At 50.6% G+C, this 14,889-nt stretch overlaps 3 protein-coding genes across 3 annotated transcripts; all 3 read left to right on the forward strand.

The window, feature by feature from the left end:
- Positions 1-409: 409 nt before the first annotated feature.
- EAH_00041510 (hypothetical protein, conserved) lies at positions 410-6,446 on the forward strand (the record flags this gene model as incomplete). Its single annotated transcript, XM_013391794.1, has 6 exons — positions 410-1,395; positions 1,751-1,826; positions 2,055-2,138; positions 3,667-3,721; positions 4,265-4,343; positions 4,889-6,446. The coding sequence occupies 6 exons, from the start codon at positions 410-412 to the stop codon at positions 6,444-6,446; spliced, it is 2,838 nt and encodes a 945-aa protein (XP_013247248.1).
- A 1,440-nt stretch (positions 6,447-7,886) lies between these two features.
- EAH_00041520 (hypothetical protein, conserved) lies at positions 7,887-9,131 on the forward strand (the record flags this gene model as incomplete). Its single annotated transcript, XM_013391795.1, has 2 exons — positions 7,887-8,402; positions 8,634-9,131. The coding sequence occupies 2 exons, from the start codon at positions 7,887-7,889 to the stop codon at positions 9,129-9,131; spliced, it is 1,014 nt and encodes a 337-aa protein (XP_013247249.1).
- A 112-nt stretch (positions 9,132-9,243) lies between these two features.
- Positions 9,244-13,525, forward strand: EAH_00041530 (hypothetical protein, conserved; the record flags this gene model as incomplete). Its single annotated transcript, XM_013391796.1, has 7 exons — positions 9,244-9,365; positions 9,606-10,484; positions 10,712-10,988; positions 11,207-11,308; positions 11,633-11,806; positions 12,037-12,140; positions 12,406-13,525. 7 exons carry the CDS (start codon positions 9,244-9,246, stop codon positions 13,523-13,525), a joined length of 2,778 nt encoding a protein of 925 aa, XP_013247250.1.
- Between the last annotated feature and the right edge of the window lie 1,364 nt (positions 13,526-14,889).

The raw sequence follows: 14,889 nt of genomic DNA on the forward strand, positions 1-14,889 counted from the left end.
TACGCAAACCCTAAACCCTAAACCCTAAACCCTAAACCCTAAATCCTCAAACCTAAACCCTAAACAGTAAACCCTAAACTTATGACAAAGCTAAACCCTAAACCCTAAACCCTAAACCCTTGATAGCTCTAAATGCAAGGCCGGATGCAATGCCAGTAGGCGTTACGACGTTTATACCCTAAACCCTCGATAACCCTAAACCCTAAACCCTAAACCCTAAACCCTAAACAGATGATATAGGTGTGCGTTTTAAAGCGAATTGAAGAAGTATATGCTGCTGCTTGTCTGTTTGTAAGGGTGTGTAGGGGTTTAAGTATGTGTGTGCGGTATATGCTGTGGTTTAGGGTTTATTAGGGTTTATTAGGGTTTATTAGGGTTTATAGAAAGGAAATTAAAACAGCAGCAAACAATGAAGAGATCCCTTCGGCTTCTCGAATCACCTAGGATAAGGCGGCTGCCTTCCGGCCACTATAAACGCCTTGCTGCTGGAGATCAGCTGCCGCTGCTGCATTTGCTGCTGTGTAGCTGCATGCAGCCTCCTCCTGAATATGAATTGCTGATAGACTCCCCAAGAGCAGCAATAACCCCTCGCAGCACCAGCAGCAAACTCAGCACTCAACGCCCCGGCAGCAGCAGCAGCAGCAGAAGCAAACGCAGCAGCAAACGCCCCACCACAAGCAGCAACGGCAAGCTGCAGCGAAAAGCAGCGCACAAAGAAGACATACAGCAGCAGCAGCAGCAGCAGCAGCATCAAAGAGGAATCACCTGGGCAGACGCATCAGAGTCAACTGCACATACAGAGCAGCATAGCACACCGCAGCAAAACAGCAGCAGCAGCAGCAGCAAAAGCAGCAACCGCAGCAGCAATCACAGCACAAGCAGCAGCATATTAGCTGCTGCTGATGCAGCACCTCCACAAGAAGCACCGTCAATTACACCCCCGGAGACGACTCCAAGGGTTGCTGCAGCAGCACCAGCAGCAGCAGCAGCAGCAGCAGGAAGAACCTCCCCGCAGGCAGCAGCACCTCATAGAAAGGAGACAAACGGAGTCAAGAGACAAACAGAAAGTTTGAGAAAGTTAGACAGCAGCGTAAGGAGCGAATCAGCAAAACCAAGCAGCAGCAGCAGCAGCAGCAGCAGCAGCAACGGCTACATTAAGAAGCGAAGCAGCAAAGGCGCAGCAGACGTTGCTCATCAGCTCCAGAAGACATTAAGTAAAGAACAGCAGCAGCAAGCTGCTGTTGCTGCTGCTACCCAACAGCTGCAGCAACGGCAGCAGTCGGTGCAGCGGCTACGCTCGAAGATAGCGCAGCAGCAGCAAAAAGCAGCAACAGCAGCAGCAGCACAAGACCCTTCTCTATCTGAGAAGATTGAAGTCGATGTCTCTGGATTTTCGTAGGCAACCTCACCTGCTGCTGCTGCTGCTGTTATTGCTGCTGTTGCTGCTGGTGCTGTTGCTGCTGTTGCTGTTGCTTCTGTTGCTATTGCTGCTGCTGCTGCTGCTGTTGCTGCTGCTGCTGCTGCTGTTAACCGGGTGTTCGCTGTTTCTGCCTATGCTGATGTGGTTCTCTGCTGCTGCTGCTGCTGCACCTTCCTCTCTTCCTGCTACGCCTGAGCTTACTGCTGCTGCTGCTGCTGCTGCTGCAGCTGCGACACCTGCTGGCATTGCTGCTTCCCCTGATGCTGCCGATAAGGGTTTAGGGTTTAGGGTTTAGGGTTTAGGGTTTGCATGCGCTGGTTTGTGCTGCAGAGGGAGAGTGGAACTGGAAGGAAACAAAGCGCAGGTGTTTTTGCTCTGCGGATTCCTCAGTGACAATCTCGGAGACGTGAGGGTTTAGGGTTTAGGGTTTAGGGTTTAGTGTTTAGTGTTTAGGGTTCAGGGTTTGCACGTACAGTGAGTTTGCACGTAGTCAGAGCAACTCTTCGCACACACCCCCAGCGACCAAGGCAATCTCTATAACGCTGTGCGTGTACGACTTGAGGGTTTAGTGCTGAGGGTTTAGGGTTTAGGGTTTAGGGTTTAGGGTTTAGGGTTTAGGGTTTGTGGTGTGCAGCTGCTTAACCACATTCGAAATCGTTCAGAGCCTCAGGCTCTTACGATCAGCAAAGGCCAAGTCGATATTCCCCTCAATCACAAAGTGCGCTGTCTATGCATGCAAGGGTTTAGGGTTTAGGGTTTAGGGTTAGGGGTATATATACATGTACATATATATATATATATATATATATGTTTTTTTCTTTTGTCGCTAGATATATTTTCTATCCATTATGCGTATATTTATTTATTTATTTATTTATTTATTTGTTTGTTTTGTTTATTTATTTATTTGTTTATTTATTTATTTTGTTTGTTTATTTCTGTTTCTGCTTCCTTTCCTCTTTGTTTGTTTGTTTTCTTGTGTATCACTTGCTCTTTCACTCTCTTTCTCCTTCTCTTTATTTGTCTCTCTCTATCTATATATCTGTTTATCTATATATCTGCTTATCTATATATCTGTCTATCTATTTCTCTCTGTCTCTCTCTCTCTCTCTCTCTGTCTCTTCTTATTTTATTTATTTACCTCGTTTGCTGCTGTACGTCAGCTGTCTCTAAATTTGTTTTGTTTGTTCGTTCTTTGTTTTTATATTTTGTTATTTGTCTCTTCTTTCTTTTTGTGTTTTTGTTTGTCTTTTCTGTCTCCTTCTTCTCCTTCACTGTCTTTGTCTCTCCTTTGTTAAGTCTCTATTGCTGCTGTTGCTGTTGCTCTTGCTGCTGCTGCTGCTATTGCTGTTTTTATTGCTGCTGCTGCTTCTACTCCTATCACCACTCTACCGTTTCTTTTTCATTTGTTGTGCTGCTTCTATTGCTGCTGCTGCTGCCGCTTCTGCTGCTGCTCCCACTGCTGTTGCTGTTGCTGTTGCTGCTGCTGCTGCTGCTGCTGCAGTTTATACTTCCTCTGAACCAAGAAGCTGCTGCTCTCCGTGTGACATTAATAATAACACAAGAAGTAGAAGAGACAGTGCAAAACGGAAAAAAGAGGACGTGGAAACTGCGCGACTTTGGCTGTATAATAATACCCCTAGCAAACTTAAAGCAGCCAGGTGTACGTACACCTCAATATTATCTAAAGATATTAAATACATTAATTAATATCTATTAATCAATAAAGATATATACAGATAAATAAATAAAGAGGTAAAGACAAGCATATATATATATACATATACATATATATATATGCATTATTTTATTGTATACAAACAGAAACTGTTATAGTTGTCTGTCTCTGTCTCCTTTACTCTTTATACTCTTCTTCTTTTTTTGTTTTTGTTGCTGTTGATGGTTTGCTTAATTTATGTTTAATTTATATTTTATGTTTGTTTTATTTTTGTTATTTTGTTTAGTTTACTCTTCATTATTAAACATTTACACCAAATACTATCGGATTCCTTTCTTCGCTTGCATGCATGCAGCTTTGTTTGTATTTGTTTATTGTTTTTTATTTATATTTGTTTATTGCTGTTTGTTTGTCTTCGTTTGCAGCTGTTTGTTTATGCTTGTTTGTTGCTTTCAAGTATATTTACTTATATTTGTTTATTGCTCTAATCTATTGTTTGTTTATATTTGTTTATTTATACTTATTTACATGGGTTTATCGTTTTTTTTTATTTTGTTTGTTGCTGCAGACTCTTGACTGGGCGTCTTACCCTGTATCTGTCTCTTCTACTTTCGCCAACCGCTGTACGTACACCCTAATCACGCAACTCCTTGCTGCTGCTGCTGCTGCTGTTGTTGCTGCTGCTGCTGTTGTTGCTGCTGCTGCTGCTGTTGTTGCTGCTGCTGCTGTTGTTGCTGCTGCTGCTGCTGTTGTTGATGCTGCTGTTGTTGCTGCTACTGCTGTTGTTGTTGCTGCTGCTGTTGTTGCTGCTGCTGCTGTTGTTGCTACTGCTGCTGTTGTTGCTGCTGCTGCAATATCCCTCCGATTTCTTCTTTCTTTCCCTTATCTTTGTCCTTCGATAGCTAGCTAGCTATCTATGTAGGTAAGTAGGTAGGTAGGTAGCTAGCTAGCTAGCTATGTAGGTAACTAGTTAGCTCCTAAACTGTCACAAATTAATTATCCTGTTGTTGGCTAGTTAGCCAGTTAGCTATCTAGCTAGATAGCTAGATAGCTAGCTCTGATCAATATCTTAGCTAGCTGCTAGCTAGCTATTAGATATAACAAATAGCTAGCTCATAGCTATCTATTATTAAATGAGAAGAAGAGCTTGAGTTTGTTTTATTCAGGCGAAGGAAATCTGCGGTGCAAGTTGTCCACCTTCCTCCTTCACGATGGACCCCAAATACCCCCAGACGTCGTTCAACCGTAAACCTCCTCCTCTCCTCCTGCATGCATGCATGCATGGGGCTGTTTATATGCATGCATGCATGCATGCATGCATGCATGCATGCATGTATGCATGGGGCTGTTTAAATGTTTGCATGCCTGCATGATTGACTGTTTGCATGCTTGATTGCATGCATGCATGGAAACATGCAAACAGCCCCGTTGCTCTACATGCATGCATGCATGCATGCATGCATGTATTTGTATTAGTATTTGTATTTATATCTGTGTATTTATTTGTGTATCTGTTTGTGTATTTGTTGTGTTGGCGTTGTTTGTGTTTGCGGTGTACGTCGACATATTTTAATATTTTTCTTCGGAAGGCATTCTATGATAATATTTCATAGAAATACTTCATTTAATTTATATTAAATATGTTTAAATATATCTCCTTTTGTTCTTATGTTTGGTGGCGTGTGTATTTAGTTGTTGCTTGCGTTTATCTCTTTCTGCTGCTGCTCTTCGGGTGTATAGGCACCTCACATAAGCAGCAAATTATTTGTATTTTTTTTTGTCTTTTGCAGCTTCCAGCCGCCTGAAGGATTAACAAAAGTGCGGACAGTTAGAGAAGAAGCAGAGCATGCAGCAGCTGCCCCGCCTTCTCCCTACCGCACCATCAGCAGCATCAGCAGCTTCAGCAGCATCAGCAGCAGCAGAAGCTTCAGCAGCATCAGCAGCAGCAGCAGCTTCAGCAGCATCAGCAGCATCAGCGGCAGCAGCAGCAGCAGCAGAGTTGTCTATAGAACCGAGAATGGAACTGTAGTTGATGGTAGAGATCTGTTAAGAAGCTCCTCTTCTCTTGATTGCTACGTGCAGCCTTCAGGAGGCATTACACACACTTGGCAGCTGCAGCACCAAGAGGCATCTTTGCTGCTGCAGCAGCTGCTGCAGCAGCAGCCACAGCAGCAGAAGCAGCAGCAGAAGCAGCATGGCCATATCAACTTCCAAGAGGAGACAGAAAACAGCGACAGAGGCAGCAGCAGCGGCCGCAGCAGCGGCCGCAGCACCCCACACTCTCTGCTGCCCCCCCTGCCTCCTCTCTCGCAGCCGCTGCAGCGACAGCAGCAGCAGCAGCAGCAGCAGCGGCACTTAGTGAACTCATTTGCTTTCGATTCCGCAGATAGAGAAGAAAATAGAGACAGAAGAAACGGAGACAGAGACACAGAAGGGACGTCTTGTAGGATGCAGCGCAGGGCAGTCGTCGAGGCGCCAACATGCAACGCTTCCCTGCCTTGGCTGTACAGCAGCAGCAGCAGCAGCAGCAGCAGCAGCAGCATAAGCAGCAGCAGCAGAAACAAAGATAAAAACAGTAGCAATAGCAGCAGCAGCAGCGGCTCCAAGGAGGACCTCCATTCGGGCGTCTCTCAGCAGCCGGAGAGTAGCCGCTGCAGCAGCGCTTGCAGCAACATAGAGAACAGATACTGCAGCAGCAGCAGCAGCGTTAGCAACAGCAGCAGCTGCAGCAGCAGCAATAGCAGCAGTGTGCCTCCGCCAAAGGCCATCAGCCCCCCACTCAAAAAGGCAGAGCCGCGACGGCCTCCTTTGCAGGTGCGACAGCAGCAGCAGCAGCAGCAGCAGCAGCAGCAGCAAGAGCAGCAAGAGCAGCAACAGCAGCAGCAGCAGCAGCAGCACCAGCAGCAAGAGCAGCAACAGCAGAAGCAGGAACAGCAGCAGCCGTTATTGCTGCATGCCGCTCAGAGGCAGCAGCAACGGCAGAGGGAGGGGAAACACCAACTTGAACAGAAGGAGCATCAGCAGCAGCAGCAGCAGCAGCAGCAGCAGCAGCAGCTGCCGCTGGAGCTTAGAGAGCTATCTGCAGCAATGGAGACTCTCCTCAAAGAGGTCAAGCTCAACACCCTGCGGGTGCAGCAGCGAATGCAGCAACAGCAGCAGCAGCAGCAGCAGCAAAAGGAACAGCAGCAGCAGCAGCAGGTACTGCCTACAGTTCCAAGAGTGAGACGAGTGAGGGCAACCGAGCAGCAGCAGCAGCAGCAGCAACAGCAACAGCAACAACAGCAACAGCAGCAGCAGTACTGCTTGGGTATTCGCCCGGAGATGAGGAGACCTCCTCTGCGATGCTGATGGTCTCCATCTGCTGCTGCTGCTCCTCTCTCCGTGCTGCGGCTGCTGCTGCTGCTGCTGTTGCTGCTTTGCTGTTTCCTCCGTGCTTCGCTTCTGTGCTGACCTCAGCCCTATTGTCTTCTTGAAAGGTGTATATACAGCGCAGCACCCTCGCTGCTAGCTGCTGCTGGAGCCTCATTGCTGCTGCTGCCGTTGCAGCAGCAGCAGCACCAGCAGCAGCTCCAGCAGCAGCATCAGCAGCGGGAATTGCAGTAGCAGCAGCTGAAAGCAGCAGCGATAGCGAAAGCAGCAAGGCCAAATACATACATACAGCAGCAGCAGCAGCAAAGAACAGCAGCAAAGACAGCCTGCAGCCCTGCTGCTGCCTGCAGTATAAGTATGCGTCTCTTGTCTCTTTTTGCTGCAGCAGCAGCAGCAAACATGAAGAAACAAAAGAACAGAAAAATCAATATCCTGTATTATACTATAACTCTATCTAATCTAATCTAAATATATATATATATATATATATATATATATAGCGACGTCTATCACCCCCAGGTAGCTAGGTATAGCTACACCTATCCACTGCTACTGCTACCGCTACTGCTAGATAGAGGGCTCGCTAGCTAGCCCTCTATCGATAGCTAGCTAGTGCTAGCTAGCTAGCTAGATAATAGCGGTCGTTAGCAGCAGCTAGAGGCGTATGGAGTTAGCTAGACAATGCCTGAGGCGTCTGCTGCGGTAGAAACCCCACATGCCGCAGCAAATCCGCATATTCCTATTAACTTTTCGGGTGTACGCACACCTCATACGCATGCAAGTTGCTGCAGCAGCAGCAGCTGCTGCTGCTGCTGCTGCAGTACAGACGGCGCGGAGAATTAGCGAGGATTTGAACTATAATGCAATAATATTTTGTTTAATTTAGTGTTAATAAGAATTCTTTTCTTTTTATTTAATTTTTAAGTGCCTATACACCACACTGCACCAGCAACGGCCGCTGCAGCCCCAAACAAGCGGAGAGGCGGCTGCGGTTTGTGGTGTATCTGCAGCTTCTTCGTTATAAATTTAAACATTGTTTTTTATCATTTTGCAAATATTAATGCTGTTATGTTACTCCTAAAGAGCTAACAACGACGAGCAGCCCTCTATCCCTAACGCGCAGCTACTGCGGCTGCTGCTGCTGCTGCGGAAGCAGCAGCAGCAACAGCAGCAGCAGCAGCAGCAACACAAACACACCAGCAGCGAAAGCTGCAAAAGCCTTTGGGGTTTGCTGCTGTTCGCCTGCAGTGGCAAACACTCCTCATGAGGCGTAGCTAACACTGGGGGACTAGGGCAGCACTCTGCTGCTTCTGCTACTGCTGCTGTTGCTGCTGCTGCTTATTCTGTTGCTGCTGCTGTTTCTGCAACGTGAGGAGCTGAACAGAAGCAGCAGTTCTTTGCTACAGATGGGACCGCACGATGCAGCAGGGCATGCAGCAACAGCTGCAGCAGGAGCAACTGCAGCAACAGCAACTGCTGCAGCAGCAGCAGCTGCAGCAGCAGCAGATGCATCCGCAGGAGCTGCAACAGCAGCCCCTTCATATGCTATCTATCAAACCTGATGGTGCGCAAACAATGACTCACCCGGCTCAGCTGCAACGCATGCAGACCCCACACCAGCAGCAGCAGCTGCAGCAGCAGCAGCTGCAGCAGCAGCAGCAATTGCAGCAGCAGCCCCAACTGCAGCACCTGCAACAACAGGCGCTGCAGGCGCAGCAGCTGCCTCCGCAGCAGCTTCAACAGCAGACGCTGCAACAGCAGCAGCTTCAACAGCAGCAGCTGCAGCACCAGCAACTGCAGCAGCAGCAGCAGCAGCAACAGCAGCAGCTGCAGCAGCAGCAGCAAGCTCGATCTGGTGTTCAGAGGAACGTAGAGCCGAAGTATGTGCTGATGCTGCTGCAGCGCATGGCGGAGGCGGACCCGGCACGCTTTAGAGTGAGAATTATTGTTGCTTTTGCTGCTGCTGCTGCTGTTGTTGTTGTTGCTGCTGCTTGTACTACTGGTTCTGTTGTTGCTGCTGCTGTGTTGCCTTTCTGCTGCTGGTTTTATATTTCTTTGTTTTATAGACTCAACTTCAAACACTCAAGCATTTGCTAACGAACCCTCAATAACTCCATGCAACGCATCCTTAAGGTTTAGGGTTTAGGGTTTAGGGTTTGTGTGCAGGGCGTAGAGCTGCCGCAGACAGGGGGCCGCTCTTTAGCTGCTTTGCTGCAGTCGTTAGAAGAGAGAGGAATTGTTAGAGTTCAAGACGCCTTAAAGAGTGCATATGAGTTAGCCAAGCAGCAGCAGCAGCAGCAGCAGGTGCTGCTGCAGCAGCAGCAACAGCCCGGGAAGGCGCAGCAGCAGCAGCCGTTCACGCAGCCGCATCTGCAGCAACAACTTCAACAGCTGCAGCAGCAACAGCAACAGCAGCAGCAGCAGCAACAGGAGCGGCAACTCTCAGTGCCAACGCCATCGCAGCAGCCGCAGCAGCAGCAGCAGCAGCAGCAGCAGCAACGCATGCAGCAGCAGAACGATCAGGCGTTGGCAGCAGCAAACCGCGCCAGGCTTCCTGCTGCTGCTGACGCACAGGGAAGTGCTGCAGCGATGCCGCCTCCAGTGAGTTGTAGCAGCAGCAGCACCAGCAACAATAGCAGCAGCAGCAGCAGCAGCAGCAAATAGATTGCTTCTAGCAACATGAGAAACAGTAGCAGCAGCAAAGCTGGAAGTGGCAGCAGCAGCAGCAGCACAGCAGCACATCAGCACAGCAGCAGCAGGAGAACCACACGCGCATATGGCAACAGCAGCAGCAGCAGCAGCACAGCAGCAGCAGCAGCAGCAGGTAGTTGTTTGTGTGCTGCAGTTGCTGCCTGATCCTGAGACGCTGGCGAAGGTGGCTGCATATCCCCGCGAGCGGTGAGGGTGTGGGGTGTACAGACAGCAGAGACAGCAGCAAACAGCGAGAGCAGCAGCAGCAACAGATATTGAGAGTTGCACACATTCAGCAGCAGCAGCAGCTGCTGCTGCTTCTGCCGCTGCTGCTGCAGAGACGGATTCGCTTCCCTCCATGTGGAGATGAGCAGGCACTCAGGCTACACAACATCTTCTGCTGCTGCTGCTGTTGTGCTGCTGCTTTTGCTGTTGCTGCTGCTGCAGGCAAGTAGACTTAATAGTTCGGCTGCTGCAGAAGCCTCGAGGAGCTCAAGTGGTGCAGCAGCTGCAGATGGCTGGGCATGTTGCTGCTGATGTGTGTGCTGAGGCCCTGGCGAGCTGCAGCAGCAGCGCTCAGCAGCAGCAGCAGCAACAACAACAGCAGCAGCAGCACCAACAGTTAAGACAGCGGCCGATGCAGCAGCAGCAGATGCACACCCAGTTCCAGCAGCCGCAGCAGCAGCAGCAGCAGTATCAGCAGCAGCCGCTCGCCCCACAGGCCTCCAGTCTCCAGGGCCCTCCTATCAAGCGACTCCGCTTAGGCGACAGCAGCAGCAGCAGCAACAGCAGCAGCAGCAGCAGCAGCATCAGCAGCAGCAGCAACAGCAGCTATTTGATTCGAGCAGACTACAGCACAGAAGGAGAGCGTAGATCCTTTCGGCCGCAGCTGCTGCGTCAGCGTCCTAAGTTTATGAGTGTAATAAGGAGACACTTACCTCTAGCTGGGGGAGAGCAGCAGCAGCAGCAGCAGCAGCAGCAGAGAAGGAGATGGGCTTGGGTTTTAAACAGCTCTGCTACCCAGGTGGTGCTGCATGAGCAGCAAGTCCGTCAGCTGCTGCAGCAAGAGCTGCAGCAGCAGCACATTATGAGGCCTGTTTCCGCTTCTTTGGCTCAGCAGCAGCAGCAGCAGCAGCAACAGCAGCAGCTGCTGCAGCTCGTTCAGGAGGAAGAGGAGCAGCAGCAGAATGTCTTGCGGCTCTACCTGCAGCGGCGACTGCAGCAAATACTTCGACAAGCCACCACACGGCATGGGGTGTCTCTTGTTGCTGCTGATGAAGCAGCAATAGTGGATAGGCTGCTTAGTGCAATGCAGCTCAGACTCACGTGCGTCCTGCTGCTGCTGCTGCTGCTGCTGTTGCTACTGCTGTTGCTGCTGCTGTTGCTACTGCTGTTGCTGCTGCTGCCGCTGTCGTTGCTTCCACTGCTGCTGATTGCTTCTTGCTGCTGCTGATGTTGATGCTGCTGCTGTTGATGCTGCTGGCTTCATGCTGCTGATGCTCATTTGCTTCTTGCTGCTGTTGCTGTTGCTGCTGCTGCTGCTGCTGCTGCAGGTTGTTGGCTCCTTGTCTTGAGGCGATATCACAATACCGGGTTGATAGGATGTTCTCTCGCTTAATGAGCAGTAGCAGCAGCGAAGCAGCAGACGCAGAAGGCCTGGGAGGCACTGCCGTTAGTGGAGACTGGGGGGATGCAGCAGCAGCAGCAGCAGCAGCAGGGGCATCGACTGCACAGAAGAAGCAGCAGCAGCATGTGCTGGGGCTGAAGCCGCAGCTGAGTTTTTCAGTATTAGGTGAATTATTTTTGAGGAGGGAGAACGACCAGCAGGTGGTGAGCGTTTGCTGCTGCTGCTGCAGTTGGTGCTGCTGCTGGAGTTGCTGCTGCTGCAGTTGGTGCTGCTGCTGGATTTGCTGCTGCTGCTGCTGCTGGGTATGTTTAGGGTGGTGCTACTGATCTTGCGTTTGTTCCTCAAGTCTTTGTTTGTCATTCTTGCTTGCCTTGTCTTGCTGCTGCTGCTGCTGTTGCTGCTGCTGCTGCTGCTGCTGCAGGCTGAGAGACTCCACCGCCTTAATGAGGGCCGCCGCCGCGTGAAGCATCGCCTTAAGGCGCGAGGGGCAATGGGGGGCCCACAGACATCAAAGGCAGAGGAGGTGCTGCTGCTGCTGCTGTTGCTGCTGCTGCTCTTCCTGTTGCTGCTGCTGCTTCTACTCCTGCTGCTACTGCTGCTCTTGCTCCTGCTGCTGCTGCTTCTAGCACTGCTGCTGCTTCTAGCCCTGCTGCTGGTGCTTCTGCCTCTGGTCCTGCTGCTCTTCTTCCTGCTGCACCTCTGTTGCTGTCGCTGCTGCTACTGGTGCAGTTTGGTAGGCAGCAGCGGCACATACAGCAGCAGCAGGTCCTAGCTGCTGCACTGTCTCTTGATTTTTTAATTAGCTGCTGCTCACTGTACGTTGGTTGCATTTGTTTTGCTGCTGCAGGGGGACGCTGCTGCTAGCGTTGTGGGATCTTCTGCAGCAGCTGCTACAGCATCAGCAGATTCTGCTGCTGCCAGCAGCAGCAGGGCAGCAGCAGGACTCCCTGAAGAGCAGCAGCAGCAGCGGCAGCAACGACCAGAAGAAGTTGCGCTTGAGAAGGCTCAGGAGTTTGCAGAGGTATCTTGCTGCTGCTTGTGCTGCTGTCGATGCTGCTGTTGCAGTTGCTGCTGCTGTAGTTCCTGCAGCTGTTGCAGTTGCTGCTGCTGCCGCTGCTGCTTGTGCTGTCGTGTTAGGCGGTGTAGCAGCAGCGCTCGGCAGCAGCAGCAGCAGCAGCAACTGCAGTAGCTATGGTGGGATTTCCTATCGCGGGGTCTCGTGCTGTGCTGCTGCTGCTGTTGTTGCTGCAGGTCGCTCACAGCCAGCGGCTGCTGCTGCTGCGGCTGACTGCTTTAGATTTGAGGGCTTTGCTGCAGCTCTCTGCAACGGAGTGCCTCGTTCCTCTCTCCTTCAGGTCCGTCGTTTCGTTGTTGTGATTGCTGCTGCTGCTGCTGCTGCTGCTGCTGCTGCTGCTGTTATTGCTGCAGCAGCAGCAGCTGCTGCTGCTGCTTTCAGTTGTGTAGTCGCTGTCCTGGTTGCTGTCCCCCGGCCGCTGCTGCATGCAGCAGCAGCAGCAGCAGCACGAGGCAGCCGCCTGTGCCATAGCCGCAGGTGTGGAGGTTTGCAAAGCACTGCTGCTGCAGCTACTGGTGTTGCTGTTGCTGTTGCTGCTGCTGCAGGAACCGTCTGCTGCAGTTCTTGGAGCTGCTGCACTTCGACTTGCAAGCGGAGCCCCCGCGGCTTCCTCCTGCTGCTGTGCGTCTGGCTGCTGCACCTGCATCTTCGTTGATGCAGCAGCAGCAGCAGCAACAACAACAGCAGCAGCAGCAGCAGCAGCAGCAGCACGGCCAGTACCAGCAGCAGCACCAACACATGCAGCAGCAGCACAACGCTGCTACTGCAGCGGTGAACAGGCAGCACATGATGGCTCACGCAGCAAACACTGCAGCAACCGGTGCTGCTGGTGCTGCTGCTGCTGCTGGGGGTTCGCTTGCACCCACAGCAACAGCAGCAAATCTTGCTGCTGCAGCGGCTGCTCAAGCAGCTGCAGACGGTTCGAGCCGAGGCCACGATGCTGCTGTTGCAGGAAGTGCTGCAGCAGGAGCATCCGCATCAGCCGGAGGACCCTCAGCAGCAGCAGCAGCAGCAGGAGCTTCACAGGCAACGCCTGGGGCAGCTTCAGGAGGATCTCAGGCTGCTGACAACAGAAGACGAGGAGGGGGTGTCGCGACAAAAAATAGAAATAGAAAGAAAGCTGCTGCTGCTGCTGCTGTTGCTGCAATCGTGCTGGAAGCAGAAGACAAGAAGCGCGCTGCGCTGCTGCAGCAGCAGCAAGAGATGTACATGCAGCAGCACGGAGTTGCTGCTCCTTATCATGAGCCGCTGTTTGGACAGCAAGGCGGTACTCAGACGCAGGAGCAGCTGCTGCAGCAGCAGCAGCAGCAGCAGGAGCAGCTACACCAGCTGCAGCAGCACTTGTTGAGGGGCTCAAGCGCCAGTGTACACGCGCTGCAGCAGCACCAGCTGCAGCAGCAGCGAACTGCGGAGGAGGTGCAGCGTCATCGTGCTGCTGCTGCTGCTGCTTCGGCTGCTACCGCTGCTGCTGCTGCTGTTGCTGCTGGCATGCACACCCCTGGGCGCCCTGGGCAGCAGCAGCAGCCGCCGCAAATAGCAGCAGCAGCAGCAGCAGCAGACAAACGACAGCAAGGTGCTTTGCCTCGCTTTGGAGACTCTCTTGCTGCAGCAGGTCGCACATCGGAGCTGCTAATCCCAGAGGTAGAGGAGGAGGACTTCTTGTAAGCTGCTGCTGCTGCTGCTGCTGCAGCCTGCAGCAGCAGTATCTTCTTTATCTGTATGTGAGGTGCAGCAGCACCAACAGCAGCAGCAACGCTCTTTCTAGGTGCTGCAGCAGGAGCAGCAGCTCTTACCTTAGTAACAGCGGCAAATCGAGCTGCTGCTGCTTTCGTTGCTACTGTAGCAGGAGCAGCAAGTTAGGCAGCTCAGCAGCATCAGCCCCAGCTGCAGCAATTGCTGCTGAGGCAGCTGCAAATTGTTTGTTTTGTTTTGAGGGTCCTGCAACAGAAGAGATTCTCCTTCGTACACTTGACGATGAATTCTTGTCTCTGTTCTGCTGCTGCTGCTGTTGCTGCTGCTGCTGTCGTTGCTGCTGCTGCTGCTGCTGTTTTCTTTCTGTCTTAGTATTGTCTGCTTCTCGTTGCAGTTTGCTGCGTCTGTCTATCTCTATCTTGTGTCTCTTCTGTGCATTAGCTGTCTCCTTTTTGTTTTATCTTCTTTAATTTCTTTGCTGCATGTTTAGGCCTCCTACACCCAACTACTCTACTCGCTGGTGTCTGTACACCTCAACTGCTGCAAGAGGCTGTGCGAATATGAAGAGACAGAGTCAATTGGGTGTCTCCTCATTAATGGCTAGGGTTTAGGGTTTAGGGTTTAGGATTTAGGGGTGGCGGCTCCCTGCAAATAAGGCAGTGCACAGAGCTGCATGCAGCAGAGACAAAAGAAGAAGAGACAGAAGGAGACAGACAGCAGAAAGATAATAAAAAGAGACAGAGAGAGGAGACAGAAGAAGAAGAAGAGACAGAGAGGCAGACAACAACAACAGCAACAGAGACAGAGAGACAACTGCATATTTATTATTATTTTTTGTGCTTGAGAGGGAGAGATGGACAAACAAAAACAAAAAAATAACAAAGATGTGCAGGCAGGGAAGGCAGAGACAAACAAAAGAGACAAAGAAGGAGACAGAGAGACAAAGATATATATATATATATACATATATATATATATAGAGAGAGAGAGAGAGAGGCAGAGACAGAGAGACAGAGAGACAAACATATAGAGAGAAATAAAGATAGACAGTGAGAGAGAGAGAGAGATAGACAGAGAGAGACAGAGAGACAGAGAGAGACAGAGAGACAAGGTATATACAATTGTTGAAAACGGAAGAAAAGAAGAAATAAACAAACAGAAGGAGCAGCAAATGACGAAAGAGAGACAAAAGGAGACAGCAAAACGAAGAGGAGACAAAGGAGACTCTCTTTTAATAATAATAGTAATATTATTATTATTATTATTATTATTATTATTATTATTATTATTATTATTATTATTATTATTGTTGTTATTAATTATGTTTCTTGTTTAAC

The sequence above is a fragment of the Eimeria acervulina genome, genomic scaffold, assembly GCF_000499425.1.
Source record: "Eimeria acervulina Houghton genomic scaffold, Eah_scaff526, whole genome shotgun sequence".
Taxonomy (NCBI): Eukaryota; Apicomplexa; class Conoidasida; order Eucoccidiorida; family Eimeriidae; genus Eimeria; species Eimeria acervulina.